This window comes from Saimiri boliviensis, chromosome 1 (genome assembly GCF_048565385.1).
Source record: "Saimiri boliviensis isolate mSaiBol1 chromosome 1, mSaiBol1.pri, whole genome shotgun sequence".
In the NCBI taxonomy this organism is placed as follows: domain Eukaryota; kingdom Metazoa; phylum Chordata; class Mammalia; order Primates; family Cebidae; genus Saimiri; species Saimiri boliviensis.
In genome coordinates, this window is record NC_133449.1 from 26,219,346 (window position 1) to 26,243,845 (window position 24,500).

At 50.8% G+C, this 24,500-nt stretch overlaps 1 protein-coding gene across 1 annotated transcript in view; it reads right to left on the bottom strand.

Moving 5' to 3' along the window:
* OTOF (otoferlin) overlaps positions 1-24,500 on the bottom strand; it is a 99,623-nt gene that overhangs the window by 27,564 nt on the left and 47,559 nt on the right. The window contains exons 6-11 of the mRNA XM_039478534.2: positions 17,065-17,138; positions 15,556-15,682; positions 14,669-14,723; positions 6,868-6,999; positions 1,708-1,770; positions 1,241-1,325 (exon numbers count right to left, since the gene is read on the bottom strand). Of these exons, the coding sequence (XP_039334468.2) occupies positions 1,241-1,325; positions 1,708-1,770; positions 6,868-6,999; positions 14,669-14,723; positions 15,556-15,682; positions 17,065-17,138 (536 nt within the window). The remainder of the gene's footprint in view (positions 1-1,240; positions 1,326-1,707; positions 1,771-6,867; positions 7,000-14,668; positions 14,724-15,555; positions 15,683-17,064; positions 17,139-24,500) is intronic.

The following is a 24,500-nucleotide window of genomic DNA, read 5'->3' on the forward strand; positions in this document are numbered from 1 at the left end:
CCTTCACTCCCTCCTCTTCCACCTTCTACTGCAGCCCAGGCTTGCATCCTGCAAGCCTGTGGCCCTGGTGGCTCCTGGAGGTGTTAGGGGCTGTGTGCAGAAGTCAGCCTCTCTGGGGATAGCCAGGCCACCTGTGTCTCAGGAAAGATAATGCCACAGTAGAGTCTGAAGAGAGGGACAAGTATCACGAGAGGACAGGAAGGCACGTGTATAAGGAGTCACCGGAGAACCTCAGCCAGGCTGGCAGGCCTCAGAGGAGGGGCTGTGTCCCAGATATTCCAGGAGCTTCAGGGTCTCGCCAGAGCAGATGTGTGTTGGATGGGGAGATGGAAAGATAGCTAAATGAGTGCAGAGGGATGGGTGGTGAGCTGCTTGGCTGGCTGAGAGATAGATGGACAGATGGAGGCTGGATTATTGGATAGAAGGAGCCATTAATATGTGGACAGGTGAGTGGGTAGACATATGGATGGGTGGGTGGGGGGATGGATGGATGGATAGATGTGTGGGTGGGTGGACCTGTGGATGGGTGGGTAGGTGGATGGATCTGGGGATGGGCGAATGGGTGGATGGATTTGTGGATGGGTGAGTGGATGGATGGATATATGGGTGAGTGCATGGATTTGTGGATAGGTGGGTGGACCAATGGATATATGGGTGGGTGGGTGGGTGGATGGGTACATGGGTGGGTGGATGCATTTGTGGATGGGTGAGTGGATGGATGGATACAGGGGTAGATGGATAGAAGTGTGCATGGTTAGATGAATTGGGGACATTTAGCAAGGAAAGTGAATACTACTCAGGAGGGGTGAAAGGGGGTTCCTTTCTGCTCAGTGGGTGCCAGCCCAGGAGGCAGAGTCTGGGCATAGCCCTTCTGCAGGCTGTGACGGGTCTCCCTCACTGCATCCTCTACCAGCACTTGTCAGCCCGCATATGGCCAGTGATGCGCCAGCTACCATGTGCTCCTGAGTGTGCGCTGGAGCTCCTTCCAGGTTCTGTGCAGAGTTACTGACCTGATTATGAGTGAGAACCCACCAGACTGGGTGCACAGTTGCTCACTGCATTTGTGTACAGACTGTGCGCGCCACTTCTCCGCAGGCCAGATGGCTGTGTGTACTAACAGTCGCCAGACTGTAGTCCTTGCCAGGCTGCGCTCAGGAACCGCCACAGTGGGAAGGGCCCTGTGCATCATGCTTCCTGAGCCATGCACATCTTGGCTGGCTGGCCGTGCGCAGGTACTCACCTGGCTGGGAGTACACAGTCCCCACGTCCATTTTGAAGGAGCCCACCAGGGTGCCACTGCGTAGCAGGTTCTTGGAGTGAATTACCTTTCAGGCAGAACCACAGCCACCTGTCAGCCCCGGCAAGGATGAGGTTTCCATGGGGCAGCAGTGGGACACAAGCTTTGCAGTGAAGCAGGAGGGCATTTGGCAGACTGGGTGGCTCGCTGAGGCTCAGCATCAGCTCCTCCCGCCCACACCAGTTTCTTGCTAGCCGCTGTGTATGGGCGAATCCACTATTCAGAGGCACCCAATGAAAGGGGCAGGCAAGGGCCAGAATCCAGTCTGTGCCCCATTTGCCCAGCCATGTGTCTAGGCACAGCGCTGCCTCTTTATGATAGGTCTAGCCAGAGGGGGCCCCCTCTCCAGTCTGCACAAAGGTGCAGTTTAAGGGAGTGGCCCTGCCTGCCAGGGGCTGCTCCCCACTCACCGAGAGCTTGATGATCTTGTCGAACATGACATCAGGAGAGACGTGAAAGTCGAAGACGAAGTACTGGAGAGGGAAGGACCCAGGCCTGCTGTCACCGCAGGCAGCCCCGACAGCCCAGGCAGTGCTGGGCCCCTCCCTCCTGGCAGTACATGTCTGTACCCAGGCCATTTTCCCTGAGCCCCAAAGTTCAGAGGAGCAGCAGGCACAACTCATCTGATTCTGACTGACCCTGGTGGTGGGTGGTAGGAAACAGAGCCCCATCCCCTAGGTGGGGCTGGTGCTGGGTAGTGTTGGGTGGGGAAGGAAGTGGGAACAGCAGGTGGAACAGCCTACTCCCTTGTACTGTGCTCAGAAGAGCACAGGGCCAGGACACCTGGGTCCTCGTCCCACTTCTGCACCTTCTAGCTGTGTGGCCTTAAGCAACACATTCTCTGAGCCTCATTTTCTTGAGCTGTGAAATGGGGATAATGACACCCACCTCAGAGTCTTATGAGGCTCTGATGAGACACGGTAACATAAATTTTACCAAATCTGAAGTGGCTACTGGATGTAAGATCTACTACGGTTTAATAGGCCACATGGACATTGCCGTTAAGCCACAAGGCTGCCTAGGAGACGCATCCCAACCTCAGAGATGCTGAACTGTAAAATAATGCAAGTGTCAGAGCAGATGAACCATGGTGTGCCAAAGCACTTAGTTGGCAGTAGATGTGAGATGCCATGGGTGTGCCCTGTCCTTTGGTGCTGTGGACTGCCATGCGCATGTGCAATCCCCACCTCTTCCCCTGGCCTGGGTGTACAAGTGCTGAGGATGAGGGTGTGGACAGTGAGTAGAGGGGCTGCTGCCTTGGTGAACTGTGGTGGGGGAGAAGGGAGAAATGTTTCCAAGGTGCCTGGGGTAAATGTCTGAAGAGAATGTGCTCCTGGCTGCTGGGGCTGGCCCTTGAGCCCTGAGAGTAAAGCCAGCTACAGAGCCAGCCCCATCTGGCTGTTACTGCTGGGTCGGTCACTTTCTTCCCTGAGCCTCAGTTGACCTATTGTCGTATGAATGTGGAGATACGATCCAGGCTGTTGTGTTGAACTGCTCCAGGGGTGCCATTCACATGGGTGGCTTCAAGGTGTGGTTGTGAAGTTGCAATGAGACAACCTGGTCAAGCATTTAACCCAGGTGTGCACCCATGGCAAGCACACTGTAAACAGCAACGGCTGTGCATGACGCTAACAGGCCCGGCGGGTGCTGGCCAGGGTTCTGAAGCTCTGGGGAGGTAGGTGGGGATATGGATGTGGGAATTGTCAGCACACAGATGGTCACTGACACCTTGAGGATGGAGGAGATACCTAGGGAGAGCATGGGAGGGGAAGCAGGCCCAGGACAGGGCTCCAAGAAACCACAGCCTTTCAGCCAAGAAGGCAGGATGGGGAGATGGAGCTGGAGGAGATGGATGGAGAGGAAGCAGGAGGGTGGCATGAAGGGCCCCCAAGAGGAGCAGCAGGCAGCGGGATGAAAGCAACTGGGTGATCAAGGGAGAGGAGGATGACATGGGTATTATACTCAGGAGCAGCAAGGTCCTTGGCAACCTTGAGGAGAGCAGTGTCAATGACACCTAGAGGCAGAAACCCTGCAGAGACTGAGGTGTGACTGGGGGGAGGAAGTGAAGACAACCCACATGGTCTGACTGTGGAGGGAGGAGGGAAAAAGGTGGTCACTGGAGAGGCGTGTGGGAATGAGGAAAGGCCCAGGGAGAGAGGACAGATTCCTAGTTCCTATCCTTGAGCACACGTGGGTCTTCATGGTTGTACTTAGCATATGCTGGAGTAGAACACCTTTACAGGCAAGGGAGAAGGGGCTGGTAGAAAAACAAAGAGCTAGTTGGGCTGTGCAATGCCAGGTTCTTTGGGCTGTAGAAAGAGAAGGATCCAGAGGTAGATTTTAGGCAGCAGGAAGGATGGCAGCACTCCCAAGATGCCCAGGGCGGGTCCAGGTGCACACACAGGAAAGGAGTCTTAGTCTGGTCTGTGAATGGCCGACTTGTTCTGGAAGGGCAAAGGTTGTGAGCTTCCCCGCACACAGGCAGGCTCAGGGCCAGGCAGTGCCATCAGGCCCGACACCCAGAGCTGTACGAGCCCCAGAGGAGCAAGCTAGCTGACGTAGGACCAGAATCCTGAACTCTCTGAGCTGTCTGCAATCAAATTCCTGTTACTTCCTGAGCATATTTTCCTTTCGTAGCAACTTAGAGATCTGCTAAGTCATGTTGATTGTTCCCACTTCCCTCTGTTATTTTAATGGAGTTAAAGGAAGGTTCCTGCCAGCTCAGAAAATTAGCTAGAAAGAATACATACCCACAATGAGGAGGATGCCCCTCATTGAAAAGGAATGTAGCATAGGAAGAGAAGAAGAGGCAAGAGACGAGCCTGGAAGGAATCACAGCGAGATAGTTTAGAGTCACGGTCTCAATTTTAACCCCCAGGGGACATTTGGCAATGTCTGGAAACAGTCTTGGTTGCTGCAACTAAGGGGGGTTGCTTCTGGCATCTCCTGGGTAGAAGCCAGGAATGCTGCCTGCACCCTACATGGCACAGGACAATCCCAGCACAAAGAAATTATCCAGTCTGCGATATCCATAGTGCTGAGTTTGAGAAACCCTAGTTGAGAGGAAACAGAAACGAAATCAGAGCTACCTGGGTTTGTGAAAAAGAACAAAAATATGATCAGAAACACATTTCAGATCGTCCGAAGGTGCGCGGAATGAATAGTCTTAGAGGATACAAACAGGAAATTTAGAAGGATCCTAGGCTGAAACGAGGAGGGGCCCTGTGCGGGGCAGACACTGTGCCTCCTCCATCTCGGCAGCTCCCTTGTTGCCCTGCGTGCCACTGTCCGGCGCGCGGCAGATGTTTAGTGGATGTTGTGTCTTCCTTTGGGTGAGAGCTACTGAACCCCTCCAAGTACACGCCTGGCTCTGAACAGATACAGCGATGCAGGAGACTGGGAGCCTCCAGCCCACCAGGAGGACAGAGACACCAAGGACCAACCTCAATTCTGGGATATTATTGCTGCGGAGAAAGCGGGGTGCTGACCTCTGACCCAGACAGAGTAGGCAAGGCTGCTCAGTAGCAAGAACATTTGAGCTGGGCCCTGCCGGGTGAGTAGGAGTTTTCTGGGGGAGCCACAGAGTGGGGAGAGCAGCTCTGTGCCCTTGGGGAAGAGGAAGTAATTTGAATAAAACCCAAGGTGTGGGGGTCTGGTGGAGGGAGATTCCTCAAGTTAGCAAACGTGGCTTCATTGCTATCAAGTAACCACGGGGACCTGTCTCCATGCCTGTCATGGAAACATAGATGCCTATCTAGGCGGAGGCTTGTCCAGCCAGGATGTGTCCTAACGTAAGGCCAGAGATGTCAATCCTGAATGTCCTTGGGGCTGAGGAAGCCTGAGCAGGTTGTCCAGCTCTGGGGGCCTGTGGGAAAGCAGCTTGGAGAGCAGAGTTGATTTGTGATCACAGAGGAGAGTTCAGCCAGGCCCGGGCTGAAGGGCAGAGATGGGCCTGGGTTTTCTTCCTGCAGGAGCACAGCCCGACTCCCAGAGCTGCCTGAGAAATGCTCTCCCCCATGCTACGAGGGGCACCTCAGCCCTCACCCACCTCAGGGGACGGGACTCGTCTGCCTTACTTGGCCAGCCTGGCACCCCTTACTGCCTGGAGCCACCAGGAGAAGCAGACTGGGGGACCCTCCAGGAAAGGGATGGCAGGGACTGGGCCAGTGGCTTCCGGGGAAAGGTCTGGGCATCCCTGTGAGAAAACAGATTAATGGTTCATTTTCAAGGCATGAGAAGTCTAAGCACTGACAGCCAGCCTGTGGATGTAAGAAACCGCACGGCCCATGGACCTAGAAGGTCATGATAAGCAAACAGAATGTAGAGGAGGGGTCGGCCCATACAAGGGAAGAAAGTTTCGTTATTGGGCAATTGAAACTTAAGCGGGGAAAGGGACCAGGGTATAACCTTATAAGGGGGATAATGAAACTTAGGAGACATCAGGGAAGATTGTAACCCCGTTGTACTCAACCAATGAGAAACCAGGGGAGGGACTTGCATGCTCAGAGGTAAATGAGCTGCTGTAGTGGCCCTGGGTGTACCTGCCCACCAGACACTTGATCTTGCAAGGCGACCATTAAAAGTCTCACTTTTGCTGTTCTTTGTGCCTCTAAGTCCGTTCTTTGGGTTTGGATGAGTGAGTGTTTTTCTCACATCCCTCCGTAGAGCTGATTATGATGATGTCCCATTAGGAGCCCAGGAACGAAGGTGCCACATTTGTGATGGTGGCCAGAGTCCTGGGCTGGAAGCTGGGTGGGCAGTCTGGCCTCTGCTCCAACAGCAACACTATCTGAGATTGTGGGCAAGGCCCTTCCATATGGAGGCCTCAGTATCCTCCTCTGTAAGATGGGGAGATTGAAGCAGATGGCCCCTGAGGTCCCTCACCCTTGATGTGGCCTCAAATAGCCAGAAAGAATAGGAGTGGGTACTGGGTGCTTTCTCTCTTACACCCCAAAGTCAAGGCCAGTGGTCTGGAGGGAAGCCTGCAGAGGTCCAGGCGACCATGAAGGAGCCGACCCAAGAAGGCAGAACCCCACTAGCGTGCCAAGGGCAAGCACCCAGAACTCGATGCTGGCACTGTGAGGTTGGACAAGGTCTGCCTTCAGAAGTCTCACTGTCCCCTGGTGACAAAGGGAAATGATAGTGGTAACTTGGGATGGTCCAGCTCAGAAGCATTTAGGAGTGTGCCTGGCAAGTAGAAAGTGCTTATTAATGGGGCCAATGCCTCCATGGGTTGGAATCAGGCAGCCCTGTCCCTGGGCTCAGGCCTGGAAAACAGTGGGGACCAGGCCTCTTGGGGATGGGGTGGGCGATTCTTTCACAGGCACTGTTGGGGGCTGCACGGGAGCACCCAGGTCGTGTACACATCAAAGACCTGTGCCAGCCTGGGCTCTAGACTTGGGGGTTCAGAGGATGTGGCTCTGTGTGTCAGCGTGCTGGGGGCTGTAACAGGACAGGTCACCCCTGCTGGTAGCCCTGTGTGCTCCTAGACTCCCAGCCACTCCTGTTTCTACTGGGGCCCACCCTCCTGCCACATTTAAGGAGGCCCCTTTCCCCACAGGGCCACTGACCTCGTTGTAATAGGGGCAGTTAGTGGATTCCTTCATGGAGGTGTATTTCTTGTCGTCGCCTACCTCCACGCACACCACGGGGTCCATGTTCAAGCCCACCAGCTGCCGGGCCTCGATCACCGTGATGCTGACCTGTGGGCAGGAGAAGGGGGAGCCAGAAGGAAAGCTGCCTGAGCCTGGGAGCCTGGTCCCGCAGGGGTCCAGGGGCTGGGGCAGCAGGGCCAGAGGGAGGGCCCGGGAGCCAGCACTGGGCTCCTGAGCTCCACTCTGACCACTGCCTCTCATCTGCTGGGTGATCCTGGGCTTTTTCCCCTTCTAGGGCTCAGCGTCATCATATTAGAGGAGTATGAGTTGGCTAACCTCTAAGTCAGTGTTCACTAGACTTAACTTGCCGGGGCAGGGAGAGGGGCAGGCATTAAAAACCCTGATGCCCAGGCCACCTCCAGACCAATCCAATCCAATCCCGGAGTATGCAGCCTAGGTATTTGTATTTGCTTTTTTTTTTTTTTTTTTTTTTTTTTGCTTGTTTGTTTGTTTTTTGAAGGAGTCTTTCTCTGTTGCCCAGACTGGAGTGCGGTGGCATGATCTTGGCTCACTGCAACCTCTGCTTCCTGGGTTCAAGTGATTCTTCTGCCTCAGCCTCCTGAGTAGCTGGGATTACAGGCCAGTACCACCATACCTGGATAATTTTGGTATTTTTGGTAGAGACAGGGTTTTGCCGTGTAGAACAGGCTGCTCTCAAACTCCTGGCCTCAAGTGATCTGTCTCCCTCGGCCTCCCAACGTGCTAGGATTATAGGCGTGAGCCACTGCACCCGGCCTGGCATCTATATCTATCTATCTATCTATCTATCTATCTATCTATCTATCTATCTATTGTACTTTAAGTTCTGGGGTACATGTGCAGAACATGCGGGTTTGTTACATAGGTATACACGTGCCATGGTGGTTGGCTGTACCCATCACCCCATCATCTACATTAGGCATTTCTCCTAACGCTATCCCTCCCCTAAGCCCCCACCACTGACAGGCCCCGGTATATGATGTTCCCCTCCCTGAGTCCATGTGTTCTCACTGTTCAATTCCCACTTATGAGTAAGAACATGCGGTGTTTGGTTTTCTGTTCTTGTGTTAGTTTGCTGAGAATGATGGTTTCCAGCTTCATCCATATCCCTGCAAAGGACATAAACTCATCCTTTTTTATGGCTGCATAGTATTTTATGGTGTATATGTGCTACATTTTCTTTACCATGTCTATCAACAACTACATGGAAACTGAACAATCTGCTCCTGAATGACTACTGGATAAATAACGAAATGAAGGTGGAAGTAAAGATGTTCTTTGAAACCAATGAGAACAAAGACACAACATACCAGAATCTCTGGGACACATTTAAAGCAATGTGTAGCGGGAAACTTAGAGCACTAAATGCCCAAAAGATAAAGCAGGAAAGATCTAAAACCGACACCCTAACGTCACAATTAAAAGAACTAGAGAGGAAAGAACAAACAAGTTCAATGGTATCTATATTTTTTAAAGCTCCTAGGTGATGCCAAGTGCCCTGCGTTCCTCCTCAGCATCGATGGCTCTGCTTCAGAAAGAGCTGCCAAACCCATGCCACAGGTTTAATGCACACAGGAATAAAGCTTTTAAAGTCTTCATTAACTTGCATTTAATTTCCTGCTCCAGGAATTCTCATGTAAGCCTGCAGGCCTCTGATAGGTCTTTCCGTTTCTGGAATTTGGCCCCCTTTCCACATTCCTGCCCCTTCTCCTTTTGGTGAATTTCTTTGTTTGAGTGGCCAGTGTGGCTTTGGTGCCTGCCCGAGCCGCCTTTTCCAGCCTGGTGATTGTATGTTGTGTGTGCTCTACTGTGTCCTTTAAGTGGGTTCCAGCTCCCTGGAATCTTACTTCTGTTCTGGGAAGGCCCTTTTCAGTTGTTCTTTCATGCAACAAATGTTTCCTGGAAACCTGCTAGAGCCAGGCACAGGTGGGATTGCAACAAATTCATCCTTGCGGAGCTTACCACAAATGATTAGTGGCTTTTTGTTTTTCTCAGACTGAGTCTCGCTCTTTCACTTAGGCTAGAGTGCAGTGGCTTGATCTCGGCTCACTGCAGCCTCCACCTCCTGGGTTCAAGCAATTCTTCTGCCTCAGCCTCCTGAGAAGCTGGGATTACAAGCACATGTCACCATGCCCAGTTAGGTTTTGTATTTTTAGTAGAGACGGGGTTTTATCATGTTGGCCAGGCTGGTCTTGAACTCCTGACCTTAGGTGATCTGCCCACCTTGGCCTCCCAAAATGCTGGGATTATGGGCGTGAGCCACCTTGTCCAGCCAGTTACTGGTTTTTCAAGCTAAAAAGATATAAGGAGAGACAGAGACAGAGAGAGCGAGCCAGAGCACTGGTAATTTTTGACATCACTATTACTTTTCCTGAACGTTCATTTTAAGCCATCAGGTCTCATTTTGAATTTGGAGGTGTCAGTTCCTGTCAAGGAGGCCATGGTAAGATAGACAGAGGCATGGACTTGGGGTTGCTGAACTTGGCATTGAACCCCAGACCTGACATGTTGCCAGGTGTGAGAGCAAATGACTACATAGCCTTCTGTTTTTCAGCTACAGGCAGAGATACCAGCTACCCATAAGGTTGTATGAAGGTTAAATGATATCATGTGTGTCAAAATGCATCCTAAACAGCAGAAAGCTCTATAAAATGTGAGCCACTCCAATAGAAGCTCCCTTCAGCTAAGCAGTTGATCTCTCAAGTAGGTGAGGTTGTGCACAATGCCTAGAATTGACTCATTTGCCCCTCTCAAACTTGTATTTTAACAGAAAAGCCTTTCCCCAGCTAGGATGAGCGTGGACCTCAGTACATTCTCTAATGAGACTCTGAGGGCGCTTTTCATGCCTCTCATCTTGGAGATTTCATATTTCAGTTGTACTTTGATGCAACATCTAAGTACAACTTTACTCAAGGGAATTATCTTCCCTTTTCATGAAAAAGAATGACCACTAAAATGAGCATCCAGTATCCATCGAACTCTTAAAAATATTCTGAAGGTGATGAAAAATCTACACATCAGAAGTAATAATGTTAAGGAAATAGAAATTCCGATGATAATGAGAACATTGCCAGGAAATGGGATATTTACAAAGGAAGTGACGCTTGAGCTACGGAGCAAACATTTATATTTGGAACGAGAAGTGCGGAAGGGACTGAAGTCAAAGCTTAGAAGCTGAAGCTTCACAGAAGTTCAATCTTCACCACTTCTTCAGGGAGCTAAAAAGGAAATAGAACTAACTCACTTAGCTCTGAGAAGTTCGCTGTGAAGAGAGCAAACAGACACTGAAAGTCCTCCTTTGCACAACAGTTTATAGAGTTTTAACTTCCATGAACCTTTTTTTGCCAAAGATTTTAAGAAGCCCCATGAATTTTTCCACAATGAACACTCCCACCAACAATAAAAAGAGGTTTTCTATAACTCAAGACTGGGAAGCAGTCAGACATAGTTTTGGCACCTACAAAAGATAAGCCAGCGGAAAGTCATCTTCCCATTGCCAAGAGAGTCGTTGGTTTTTGTTTCGTTTCGTTTTGTTTTTAGATGTAGTCTTGCTCTGTTGCCAAGCTGGAGTGCAGTGGCATGATCTTGACTCACTGCAACCTCCACCTCTTGGGTTCAAACAATTCTCCTGCCTCAGCCTCCTGAGTAGCTGGGAAGACAAGCACACGCCATCATGCCCAGCTAATTTTTTGTATTTTTAGTAGAAACAGGGTTTCACCATGTTGGTCAGGCTGATCTCAAACACCTGACTTGGTGATCCACCCGCCTTAGCCTCCCAAAGTACTGGGATTACAGCTGTGAACCACTGCACCTGGTCCTGGTTTCTATGCTTTCCATCTTGAGGCCTGGCCATAATGACAGGTTACTGTCCCTGTCCCCTTTTCAGGACTCATATGTTTCTCCCTTCCTCCATGGAGCAGAGCCAGCGAAGGTGACAACCTGGACAGAAGCTCTGGCAGTAGAGGAAGGGGGTCGAGAGGGAGGTGGGCAGAGGCTTGAAGGAGCAACAAAGGGAAGAGAAGCTCCAGAGGGTGCTCATTGCTGGTCGAGTGGCAGCCTCAAGGGGAAGCTGAGGGTGCTGGAGAAAGACCACCACACGCATGGTGCTGGGGGAAGGGAAATGCCGTTCCTGCTGCCTTCCACCTCACCTGGGGCTCTAGAAAGGGGAAATGGTGCACTTGAAGTTAAAAAAAAAAAAAAAAAAAACCAGCTGGTCATTCCCCAGGGTTCTAGCGGAAGGGCTTGGCCATCCTTTTCTCCAATCATCAGCAGAGAACACTATTTTCCCAGGGTGGAAGATGAAGAGGCAAACGAGCCACCACTGGGACCAACCGACAAGCGGACTATTCCACCATTTCCTTTCAAGATAAGGGACATAATCCCCAGTGGCTTCATGAAAGTGATCACAAGGAACAATGCTGAATGCCAAATCTACACCCCTGTCCTGGGAAAACTCAAGAGTAACGATGCTTTGTGACCTGCTTCCCAGGGACCTGCTTCCCAGGGACCTCATCCAGCTTCAAGAACACCCGCTGGGAGCCAGAGATGTGAGTTGGTTCGCCTTTTAGTACCGTCCTTCTGCAACACCTATTACCCCCTCCCCACTTTTCCAGGTGGCAGAGATGTGACATGACCAGATTTGCATTTTCAGAAGATTGCTCCAGGGGTGGTATACAGGTCGGAGTGGAGGAGGCAATATGAGCACGGGGAGACCAGGTAGAAAGTGGGTACAAGCATGCAGTTGAGGCTGGGGGCCTCAGGTCAGTGGCAGGGGCATGAAATGGAGGTGAAAACTGGAGGGATGTTGGGCGACAACGTATGAAGTCTGGTGGCAGGAAGCCAAGGTAATGAAGAGACTCAAGACCCTTGATCCACCAAGAACATCCCTGCCAAGTGCCAAGCATTGCTCACTCTAGTGGAGAAACTGCACGTTCACAGGGAGGTGGCTGTGGTTTTTTGCCTTGGAGATGGTAATAATCAGGAAAGAGTTTACACATGACATCCATTCTAAATGGAAGAAACAAGGGGTGTGGGTATGCCATGGTCCTATTACCTCCAGGCTTCTTTCAATGCCATAACCTTTAGAATGGTTCTGAGCCCTCATGACCCTTCCTGGATCTGAGTTCAGCTAAGGCTCCCCTCCTCTCACCAACTAGGTGTCCTTCCTGAGGACACCTCTCTTTTTTTTTTTTTTTTTTTTTTGAGATGGAGTCTTGCTCTGTCACCTAGGCTGGAGTGCAGTGGCACGATCTTGGCTCACTGCAACCTCTACCTCCCGGACTCAAGCAATTCTCCCGTCTCGGCCTGCCAAGCAACTGGGATTACAGGTGTGCACCACCATGCCTGGCTAATTTTTGTATTTTTAATAGAGATGGGATTTCACCATATTGGCCAAGCCGGTCTTGAACTCCTGGCCTTAAGCAATCCACTTGTCTCAGCCCCCAGTGTGCTGGGGTTACAGGTGTGAGCCACTGTGCCCGGCCTGATTTTATTGCTTTATACATCGGATTTATTGGAAGCGAAAATAATTTCACATTTGCATCCTCTAGCTCTCTCTCAAAGCGTATTAATGCTTGCAATGTTAGTGGTGAATGAACTTGTCAGGAAATACTGTGCTACCAAGTTAAAGACAACAACTGTTTTCTTCAGTTCGGAAGGTTTAAAAAGTCTTTGAAGGGGAAAACGTCTGGTACAGTTAATAAAAGTCTCTGGTAGGAAGCAGTTTGAAAAGGTTTGGAAAACAAGCGCTAAGTAGCAAGATGAAGATGAACCAGGGACCCGAAGGGAGCAGCTGTCTACAAGGCTTGATATAGAGAAGCCAATTGCTCTGACGGCTGTGGCCAGACACCCCTGGCCTTGAACCCTGACTCTAGCCTTGGCTAACTGTGGCAAGGACCTGGGACCAGCTCTTGTCCTTCCTGGGGCATCACTTTCTTACCTCTAAAGTGCAGTAACACCTATATTTGGGTGGTTGAAAAATTACATTAACTTTGATGAAACCATATATAGCCCCAGCACAGTGCCTAGAACAAACCTTCAAAAAGTAAGTTTCATGAACAATAATGACTATTTTCGATGTGCCCTTACCTCTCAGGCCAGTAACATGATATCTGAGTTGGAGTGTTTGTCCTTTGGAAGTTTCCTGTTCTCAGGACATAGAGAAACAAAGCCCTGAGCCCAATCCGTCGGAAAAGCCCTCAGAGGTCTCAGGACACTCTATGTTTCAATTTCGGCAGAGGGGAGGGGCCCGGATTCTCAAACCTCCAAGGAACCCAATGGCTTGAAATTGTTTAAATCCGTAAGTCCATTTGACACTGCCTTAGGCTGCGTGTCAGGCACCTGGGAAGACAGTTCTTGAGTAGATGGAAACTAACTAAATCAAAGATGGAGAGAGATGAGGTATATTCTTGAGAAAACATGACCAGAAGCGCCCTTGACAGAAAAGTGCCATCTCATTCTTTCCAACCTGAGTGAGGGGAGGTGGGATTGTCCTTAAAGAAAAGTTGGCTCGAATGGGGTATGGGAAGTAGGCATCAAAGATAAAGCTTAACCCTGGGAAATGGGGCTCATTCTGATTCTGGGGCCTGGTGCTGATACCCAGATGGAACACCACCAGGACAGGAAGTGCAGTGGCAGCCAGGTGGGAAAGCCCTGTCCCCTCGGACCAGCCAGCATTCTCACTCAGTATTAGGAATGCCCAGCAGGATTCTGATTTATAGCTGAGCATTGTTAGCCTCCAAGGGAGGGTCTGGAGCAATGGAAGGTCCCTGGGCCCTTCCTGAGAGATGGTGTCCCAGTAGCTACCAGATGTGCTCATCACCTGTACTGCCTGCACTGTGGGCCACATTCATAATCTTTTTTTTTTTTCCTTCTTTTTAACTGAGACAGAGTCTTGCTCTGTCACCCAGGCTGGAGTACAGTGGCGCGATCTCGTCTCACTGCAAACTCCACCTCCCGGCTTCAACTGATTCTTCTGCCTCGGCCTCCTAGTGGCTGAGATTACAGGCACACACCACGACGCCTGGCTAATTTTTGTATTTTTGGTAGAGACAGGAGTTCACTATGCTGGTCAGGCTGGTCTTGAACTCCTGACCTTGTGATCTGCCTGCCTCAGCCTTCCAAAGTGCTGGGATTACAGGTGTTAGCAACCGTGCTTGACCCACATTCACAATCTTACAGCTGTAAACCTCACTTTGCCTCAGTCTTTCTCTTTAGTCTTAGAAGCACACAAATAAAAAAGTTGTGTTAATCTCATAAAATACAGAGAAGCAAAAAGAAGAAAAATATCACATTCTCACCATCCAGAGATAACCAGAATTGACATTACTTCCAGCAATAAAATAATAGAAAACAACAATTTAAACATCATACCAGGAAAACTTTCTTCAAAGGCTCTTATTTTAACTGTTTGAATACTTTTCTGTAGTTCTCTTTGGTCTCTTTATGGTTTTTCTAGGTGCTTCTTACTCTATGAAGTCCAGTGCTAAACATGATATACTGCAAGGGCTTTGATCAGCATAAGCAGAGTTCTCAAGCTTCTCTTTGGGTTTGTGTTTCTACTGATCATACTTCTAGGAATGCCTCCCAGGAACAAGCTTACTTTGGGAACTTATATTCAGCATGTGGTTCTCTGTGACCCCTGGATCCTTGCCTCAATACAGTGGATAATGCACATCCAGCTAGAACCCCCGACTTGAGCAGAGTCTGAAAGGCATGAGATCTCCTGGCGCCCACCTACCTGGTAATCCATGGGCCGCCCAGCACTTGGCTCCATTTTAATGTCTGGCTTAGATCTGAGGAAGAGAATGTACCATCAGGCCTGGTGTGTGGGGACTGCTTACGGGAGCAGAGAGCACTGACAGTGGTGAGATCTCAGAGAGGGCAGAGGGACAGAAGCATGGTCTTTAAACACTCAAGCACTGCCAAGAAGCGTGGGGATTAGTTGTCTTCAGAGGGCCCGACATAGAGAACTAATCAAAGGCAGAAGTAACAGGGAGACAGACAGACAGAAGGTCAACAGGTTGAAATATGGAGTGGGCAGCTATGTGGCTTCCCTGGGCTTGGAGGTATTCAGGGACCTGAGAACATGCCTGCAGCTGCTGTGCTTTGCTTTTTTTTCTTTTTTTTCTTTTTTTTTTTTTTTTTTTTTTTTTTTTTGAGGAGTCTCTCTCTGTCGCCCAGGCTGGACTGCAATGGCACAGTGTCGGCTCTCTGCAACCTCCGTCTCCCAGGGTCAAACAATTCTCCCGCCTCAGCTTCTTGAGTAGCTGGGATTACAGGCAGCCTCCACCATGCCTGGCTACTTTTTGTATTTATTTTAGTAGAGACAGGGTTTTACAATGTTAGCCAGGCTGGCCTCAAACTCCTGACCTCGTGATCTGCCCGCCTCGACCTCCCAAAGCGCTGGGATTACAGGCGTGAGCCACCATACCTGGCCTGTGCTCTGCTTTTGCAGGGAGAGAGGTGAGAGAGACACACAAGGAAAAGCAGGAAAGGGCAAGGTTAGGTTAGGAAGAAGCCATCCATGGGCCCTGATTCTTCCCTACCCAAATTCCAAGCAGGGTAATCCAGGTCCTGCCTGACAGGGTGGGGGCAATGGGAGTTGCGGGGCTTCTGTCCACTCACCGCTTGTTGGAGACATTAGTGGTGAGAGCCGTGACTGAGGCAAGAGACACCGAGTCGGGATCCAGTCCATCCGCTAGCCGAATGGCCAGATGGTCAAGGTCTTCCATCTCCAGCACCGCTGGTTCATCTGAGAAAGACGAAAGACTGGTTAGGTGGGCTGACTGATGGTGGGACAGTGACTGTTTCTCCTTTTACTCTGGCGTACAGAAAGCTGAGAGTGAAATTCGAGGTTTACTTCATTACTACTGCTTAGAATGTTATGGCCCGAATATCTGCAGTGTTTTCTACCTAATCCCAATCTTTGATTTTAATGGATATTATGTCTGCTCTTGCCTTTTTATTTTAATTGAATGCTCTTTTATTGTATACTATGTACTTAGGCACTGAATAACCCTTGAGGAAGAAGGTAGGGAATACAGAATCCGGACTTTTGCACCTCTCCATAAATAGCTACCATTTATTGGGTGGATACTCTGTTCCAGGCACAATGTCAGGACTTTACGTGAGTATCTCTAGTCCTTAGAGCCATGCCCTGTCAAGATGGGCATTATTCTCATGTCACAGGTAGAGAAACGAAGGCTTAGGAAGTAACTTATCCATATCAAATAGCTGATGGAATTCAGAACCTAATGGACTGTGTGTATTCGTCTAACGAGATGCAGACATGCAGATTCCGAAAAGCCACCCAAGGATGCTGGGTTTGGGCATCTGCCAGCAGCTGTACTCTCTCCATTTAAGAAGGTGAAGGGCACGGCTGGAATTGGCATGGGGACAAGAGGGTGGGGGAGAGAGCCTGAGGGCCAGTGGGCCACAGAGGGGATGCTGGGGGAGGGCAGCCGGGATCCCCAATGATGGGCCCATGATGGAGAAGATGGCCCTCTCTCAGCTCCCCTGTCCGCTCCATTTCTCCCCTTGTCTTCCGCGAGGCCCCCCTGCCTCCTCTGCAGCAGCTGTCTTCCCCTCCCCACCCGCTGCCCATTGAAGGCCCAGAGCCACCTGCCTCCAGCCTCCCAGGCCCAGCGCTGCCGCTCCCTCCAGCAGCCCCAGGGCCGCCCCGTAGGCCAGGCTGCAGCGCAGGCGAAAGCCAGGTCAGTGGCCTGCCGCCCACCCCACACTCGTGGGACGCCGGTTTCCCCCCAGAAATAGAGAGTTGGCCGAACAATGTTTCTTGATTGATACTCTCTGCTCTAATTAGAACTCTCTGGGCTTCTGCGTGAAGAAGAACGGACCAGGAACAATGTGGGCGAGAGGAGCCTTGTAATCAGGCCCATCCGGCAGATGGCGCTGCCCATTTCCCTCCCTCGGCCCCAGGGCGTCCCCCTCCTAGAAGATCACGCCCCTCTGGGCGGGGCCTGGCCATTGGGCCAGCCAATGAGAGGCCAGGCCCCGCCCAGATGGCGCTGGACGACCACTCCCAGGAGGTCATTTTGGCCGCCGGGCGTGGGTGGCAGGCGGCGGGAGGGTGCCGCGAGGCGCGGGGCTGCGGGGCGGGCGCGGCACCTGTCCTACCTGGTCTTTGGGGCTCCTCCTTGTGGGACCGGTTTTTGCCGAGCTTCATGGCGGAGAACACGCTCCTCCCGGCTCTGTGAGGGGAGCCGCCGGAATCAGGTGCAGGGAGAGGGGCACATGAAGGAAAACACGGAAGAGCCAAACACGAGAGAACACATGAGAGAAGGGAGATGGACCCAGCCATCACCTCCTAGTCCCGAGATACATCAGGGCCTGCCTTCCCAAACTGAGAGCCACGAGGGGGAATCGGGGCAGAGAGGGACCCCTCCATTTCCCCCTTTGCCATCCTTTCACACACTGAGGAGAGGGCTGGGGTCCCCAGCAAGCAGGGAAGGTGGCCTTGAGTCGGAAAGAGCCGTTTTAACTGGAGCTCCTCTGGGTCTTGGACTTTTCAGCCTGATCCCAGCCCCTCAGTCTAGTCTCCTCAGAGCTCCAAGCCCTCCACGCTCATCCTCCCTGACCCTGGACCCTGTCTCAGCTGGTTAGAGAGAAAGCGGGAGGACCGGAGACAGAGCATCAGAACAGGGGGGAAGAGACCAGAGGGCACTCAGGGGCAGAGGCTGAGGAGGAGATGGAAGATGTGGTTGAAATGAGCTGTTCAGTTCTCAGATGGCCCCCATGCTCAAAGCCTGACTGGTCTTTCTCCAACCCCTCCGTGCTCTGGGATGCTCCTTGGTCACCATGGAAAAGGGGGAGATGGGCCCTTTTCCATCTATCTTCAGTCCTGGCTTTTGCCCCTTCTACCTGTCCCCTCTCACTGCCGAGTCCCCCTTTCCCCCAACCCCAGGAACTTATGGCAGGCTCCATAGTTCCTACCTCTTCCTCTGGCTTGCTGTGGCCTTGTGCCCCCAGATGAAGGGCCTTGCAGTCGGGGGAGGGGGCTGAAGAAAAGGGACAAGGGTCCTCACTGCCCTTCAGAGATGTCCCTGCAGCTGAGCCTGTGGTCCCTGGCACCAGGAGGCACCAGGAGCAGGATCAGCAGGGGGTAACGTGCAGTATTCCATTACTCCATCCATATTGCATGAGTGGATACCTGACTCCCTCCACTTCCCATTCTCTCTCCTTCTGGGTGGGGCCCCATCATCCTGTAGGCCCAGGTGGGGCCAGGCGTGGGCTCCAAGCTAGAGCTCACTTACAGCAGAGTCCACCCTCTTTGGGTCATGCAACTCCCTGTGAAGGCTTGACTATGGCTTCTAAGATCCCAGATCCTTGTTCTTTATGCTGGGCCAGGCGTCCCCAAACTTTTTACACAGGGGACCAGTTCACTGTCCCTCAGACCGTTGGAGGGCCGCCACATACTGTGCTCCTCTCACTGACCACCAGTGAAAGAGGTCCCCCTTCCTGAAGTGCGGTGGGGGGTTGGATAAATGGCCTCAGGGGGCTGCATGCGGCCCACGCGCCATAGTTTGGGGACGCCTGTGCTGGGCAATGGGAGGCTGGGGATAACCTTTCTGTCTTCAGGCAGATGGCCTAGAAACCTCAAGCCCCTCTCCCCCGGATTGTGGGGCCAATCTTATTCCCCAAATTGGCTCCACAATCCCCAGGCCTTTTCCTTCATGTTCATATGCAGGACAAAGGCACGTTCATATCCCAGTGAGGGAACAACTGAGAATCACTCTTTTCTAGCGGCAGCAGCTCACAATCTAGAAAACATTAGCATGTTCTTGAATTCCTAAAAAGGAATGGAAGAAAGCTGATGTGTGCACTCTTCAGTAAGCATACTGTCTGCAGCACGACGATGGGAAGAAAGGGAAGGAAAGTGGCTCTAAAATCAAAGCTGATGCCTTTGGAATTATTTTTAAAACCTTCTTGCCTTCTGATAGGGGGAGATGCGTTTTACACACACACACACACACACACACACACACACACACACTCACGAAATGGCCAAAAAGAGACTACATAGGGCCAAAGGCCTTTCCAGATGTCTGCTCATTTCATCTTCCTGGCAATCCTCTGAGGGCCATATGCTTCTCCTCATTCAACTCATAAAAATACTGAGGCTCAGAGAGGTGAAAATAATCGCAAGATCACTCAGTGAGTGGCAGAACTGGGACTAAAGCAGAAAGCGCCTGTGTTCTAGGCCAGCAATATTTTCACTGCACCTGGGGTTCTTTGCCTCGATGCTGTAGGACTGCACTTTTCCGTGGGCACGAATTCCATCCCAACCTGACCATTTGGAATTTTAGCTAAAAGGTCCCAGGGCTGGCACCCATAGGTACCGGTATGGTCTGTGTGCCAGCACAGTTTACAGATCAGGATGCTGTCATCTGTGGAGTCCCACAGACCATGCCCATGTTTATAAAGAAGGGGCTCATTCAAAATAACCTGAGCATCCACATATTTGGGATGGGACTGCTGTACATGTTAAATTGCTGGTGACATAACATTGAACAGCTCAGTGAACTCACCAGAAATAATTGTGTAGCGGTGGGGAAAGGACCATCCTGGCTGGCTTGCCCTGAAGTATCCTGTGGGATTTCTCCCCACCTGGTGGCTCCAAGGGCAGGGGTGCTGGCTGTCCTGATGCCTGCCACAGACCCAGCTTCAGAAGTGTGGCTTCTGTGGGTCCTCACTCCACTCCACCTCCCCATGGGTCGCTTCCTGCCTCAGTACTTGGGATTCCTTTTTTCCCAGCCTTGCTGCTCACCTATGCCTCTCCTGAATTACCCAGGAGTCTCCGGCAAGGTTCAGTGTTTGACTTTGTACCATTACTTCTTGGCCATTCCTGGACTGTGTCATGCTTAGAGTCCCCAGCCCTTCCCCATGTGTGACCTACACAGTCACAGACTTCCCTCTCCCTTGCCCCTTCCCCACTTCCCCAGAGAGGAAGTGCTCTGAGCTGGCAGGTCAGAAGCAGGCCCCGCCTGGAGAAGCCAGCTGCTAGCCCCCTGGAATGGGATCTTGCCCTGCTGCCTGAGGCCCAGGGGCAGTGCAAAGTAGCAGGAGATGAATGGTGGCTTTCAGAGGCTCCCAAGGCATCCCTGGGGCACTTATGACCCTTGAATTGGAAAGTGACTTTATTCCTTAACAAAAACAGATTTGGAAGTAGTGATTGAGGCTTTAAAAAACTGTACTTATCCTGGCCGGGTATTGCGGCTCAGGCTTGTAATTCCAGCGCTTTGGGAGGTGGAGGCAGGTGGATCTCGAGGTCAGGAGTTTGAGGCCAGCCTGGCCAACATGGAGAAACCCCATCTCTACTAAAAATACAAAATTAGCCAGGAATGGTGGTGCACTCCTATAGTCCCAATTACTCGGGAGGCTGAGGCAGGAGAATCGCTTGAACCCGGGAGGTGGAGGTTGAAGTGAGCCAAGATCGCACCACGGCACTCCAGCCTGGGCAACAGAGCAAGAGTCTGACACACACACACACACACACACACACACACACACACACACTCACTATACTAGTCCAAACATCTCTACCATACCTTGAAGCAATTCAAACGAGAAATCTCTCCTTCCCAACCCTGCATAATTTTGGTCGTCTGAAGTGGTAGTACTGGTAGTACTCCTGTGTGCCTGGCAATGTCTCAAAAGGATATTGTGTTTTTCTCTTTATTAAAAATGCAGAAATGTGTAGTGACGGATGTAATTTCCAGAATTCCTACTACAGGCTCTCTCTGTACCTCTGAGTCTCCTAGACTTGCTCTTCAATTAATCTGAAATGTAATCAGTAGAGCATAATGTCATCACCACCCTTTGTAATTTTCTGGTCAGTGACACATCAGAGGTTCACTGCAGAAAAAGCCCTTTCTGCCTGACTGCAGCACCAGTTCCCAGAAAGCAGTATGCCTGCTTCTCCTGGCAAGCTGTAAAGGAGATTTTTGAAATAAAATGTCAACTTAATCAGGGAATTTTGAAGATTACCTACTTGTCTGAAAGACTTAGATTTCAAAAAATGTAATTTGCTGATTAGGTTTCTGTTGTCCTGGACTTTTTGGTTTTCAAAATAAAATTCTGCGTTTGGTCTAGTTGAGTTCCACAATTACCAAAAATAGGATACGGTGAGAAACAGATAAAGAAAACAAGCCAATAATCAACTCAGTGAAAACACACTTTGCAACCAAACGGCTCCTTATTCTTGGGCGCATTAAAACTTGAGAAGCAAGAGCCGGGGGATGCCAGTGCCTCAGGGCCCTCTGAGGATTTAGAATCCATCTGAGTTTCCTGTTGCCGCATTCACCATGGTCAGAATGAAATACACCTGCAATCTAGACTGGTATTTCTCTCTAGAGGAAAAAAAGCTAAAATTAGATCACTTATGGTAAACTCTTCATTGATAAATCTGATTTATGGCCCAGATTTAGAAGCATGTTGCCTGGCTGTGTGGTGCACACAAGGTCTTAGAAAGAGCTTAGTATTCAGAATGGCTTGGGAACATTCACCAAACTAAATTTAGCGACCCGAGTGTTTCATTAACTCAGGTCTCTGGATTAGTCTGAAGCTTAATACAGAGCCCTGACCATAAGTGAACGGCAGGTGGAGTCCATTCACTGCTCAGGGCTTCTGCCCATGACTGGCTTCAGCTGAAACCACTAGATTCATTAGCTTAGACCTCAGGTCATCACTCAGGATGAAGACTCCTATCTATGAGAAACAGGGTCTGTGGTCCTTCTTTGCATTGCTCAAACAGCTCAGTTTTCAAAATCTGGGAGCATGTCATCCAAGCACCCCTTAATGAGTTTATTTTTTAAAACGCTCCATGCCCCAAGCACAGGGAATTTCATAATTTCAGTCTTAACAGGTATCTTTGAAAGTGTGTTGAATTTCAGTTAGTTTTTGAATCGCTTCCTTCAGGAGGGCAGGATAGGTTGACCCTTTATACAAGAACCACCCTGTCCCCAAACTGGCCCCTTTGCACATGTGCCCCACGCACTTATCCTGACCCCAGGACTGGCAGGGAAGCCGGCTCTTCAGTTCTTGCTGGTGGCCCAACCCTTCGCAAGGCTCAAGTAAGCAGCAGCATGGAAGATGCTGGGGTGATTTCCTATCTCCTCAAACCAGCCCATCCCAGAATGTCACACAATATGAGTTCTTTCACGGGTTGAATCTTGTTCCTGTACTGCAACTTCAATCTATTTCCATTTACCTCTTCTCAAGAGTGGACATAGATACAAACCAGCTTTGCCACACATTAACATTGCAGAGATTGAAATCTGTCCCCACAGTTAAGTCCTCCAGGCTAAAGAGTTAAAAAATTTGTTCCATCTCTCCTTTTTTTTTTTTTTTTTTTTTTTTTTTTTTGAGATGGAATCTCACTCTGTCACCAGGGCCGGAATACAATGGCGCGATCTCAGCTCACTTCAACCTCTGCCTCCCAAGTTCAAAGTGATTCTCCTGCCGCAGCCTCCCGAGTAGCTGGGATTACAGGCACCCGCCACTATACCCAGCTAATTTTTTGTTGTTGTTGTATTTTTAGTAGAGACGGAGTTTCACCATGTTGGCCAGGATGGTCTCAAACTCCTGACCTTGTGATTCACACACCTTGGCCTTTCAAAGTGCTGGGATTATGGGTGTGAGCCACTGCACCCAGCCTAAATTTGTTCAATCTCTTAGAAATCCAATTTTCCTGTTCTTTCAATAATCCTATTGCTCTACACATTAAAATAATACTAATACATGCCAGTTTACTTTCTCTCATGTGCTAATTAGAGATGGCAAGAAATTAGGACACAGAAGGGCTAGGGAACCAGCATTTTTGTGGACCTACTAAGTGCTGGCACTGTGAGGCACCTCTTACTCCAACGGTAGCCAGTCAAAGGGATCAGGCCAGTCTGTGTCCCTGTGGGTCTGGCTTGGGACAGACTGGGAAGCTGGGCATCAAGAAGGGCCTTAGAGCATGGCCGATCTCAGGCAGAGAACCTAGGGCTGGACAGGCTGCTCGTATCTCATTCATATGCCCTTTACATCTAGGCATCTGTGGAGAAACCTGAACCCTGGAGGACTCCCTAAGGGGATCCCCAGCTCGGCATTCCCCGTCATCTCCGCCTGCCCTGGATTCAGTTCCCTGGCCCTGTCTGAGCCTTGACACATGCTCTGCCTGAGGCTTCTTTCCTTACTGGGAACCTGGAAAATGCCTCGATCCTTCAGGTCTCTGGGCTGGAGCTCCTTCTACACAGCACCATTTCCTCCGTCACTACAGAATTGACGCTGCATCATCATTGCTTTTGCTTGTGTGAAACAAACGTGAGTTAGGACTCATACCTTTTTTTGAAGCAATGAATGAGGCTGTCAGTTCCCCAGGATCTTAATGCAAGCAGATGCACCAAGGCCATACCAGTGTTGATCAGTTCAGACCCCTAAACACGCAATCCTGATATTCCCATGATATCCTCAGATGAACTAATTTTTAATGTATTGAGGCCACAGTTTTGAGCAAATCTCTTCACATCTATGGGGCTCAGATTCCTTATCTGGAATATAAGAAAGACCACATTCCTGGCTATTCGGCTCTCATTGGTGTTTAGAAAATTAGATTAAACTTAGGGTACAGTTAAGTGCTCTAAACTTCCTAGGTCTATGGTGAGTTCCAGGTTAGAAATCAGGTTCTCTGTGTTCTGGTCCCAGCTCGACCCCGTTCTGAGACTGAGATCTGTCATCTGTAAGAGCAGGTGTTGAGGAGGCCTCCTCCGGTGTGATCGGCCTTGGCTACCCTGCCCTTGTGAGACCCCGTGATGCTAGAGTCCTCCAGATGTCAGTGTGCTTCTAGGGGTGCCTCCCAGACCCATTCACAGCCCCCAGCCTTCGAATTTTTCCAGGTCCTTGTGACCGGCCCTTCCCATCTACAGTCCCCTTCTCCAGTTCTCTCCAGAGAGCACCCTGATCTCATTTCCCCAGGAAGCCTTTTGGGGAGATGAAGATAGAAAGGCCTGCCAGAATGGTCGCCTCTCCTTAGCTTCCTGGGGGTCTCCAGCTTCGCCCACGACCTGCAGCCACAATACCCAGAGCTCCGCCTCCTTAGGCCTCCAACTGCCTGGCTCTGCCTTGACCTTGTTGGGGGAGGGGTCCCGTAGGTCCTCATGCCCCTCTCCCCTTTGCCTTTAGCTGTCCCCTCCCTCACAGGGAAGCCTGAAGGCCACAGGATGGGGGCCGAACGGTGGAGGAGGAACAAGACACTGACGGGAAGACGGTCACCCCCAAGAGCCCCAGAGTGGACACCAGATGGCCTGGCCACCTCCTGTCCCCACCCTCACCCCTCTTGTCCCTCATCCCTGTGGCCAGGTGAAAAGGCCTCCCTGGCCCTGCATTCCCCATACCAGCTCCGCTGGGACAACCCACTCCTGAGCCTCTCAGCCGAGCCCGGCCCACCCTCCACAGCCTGCAGGGAGGAGGCCTCTGCCCCCCCAGAGATGATGCCCCGTCTGCCCTGGCCTGGGACACCTACTTGTGTTCGCCATCTCTGCCTCCCTTGGTCTTCTCTCTGCCTTTGCTGA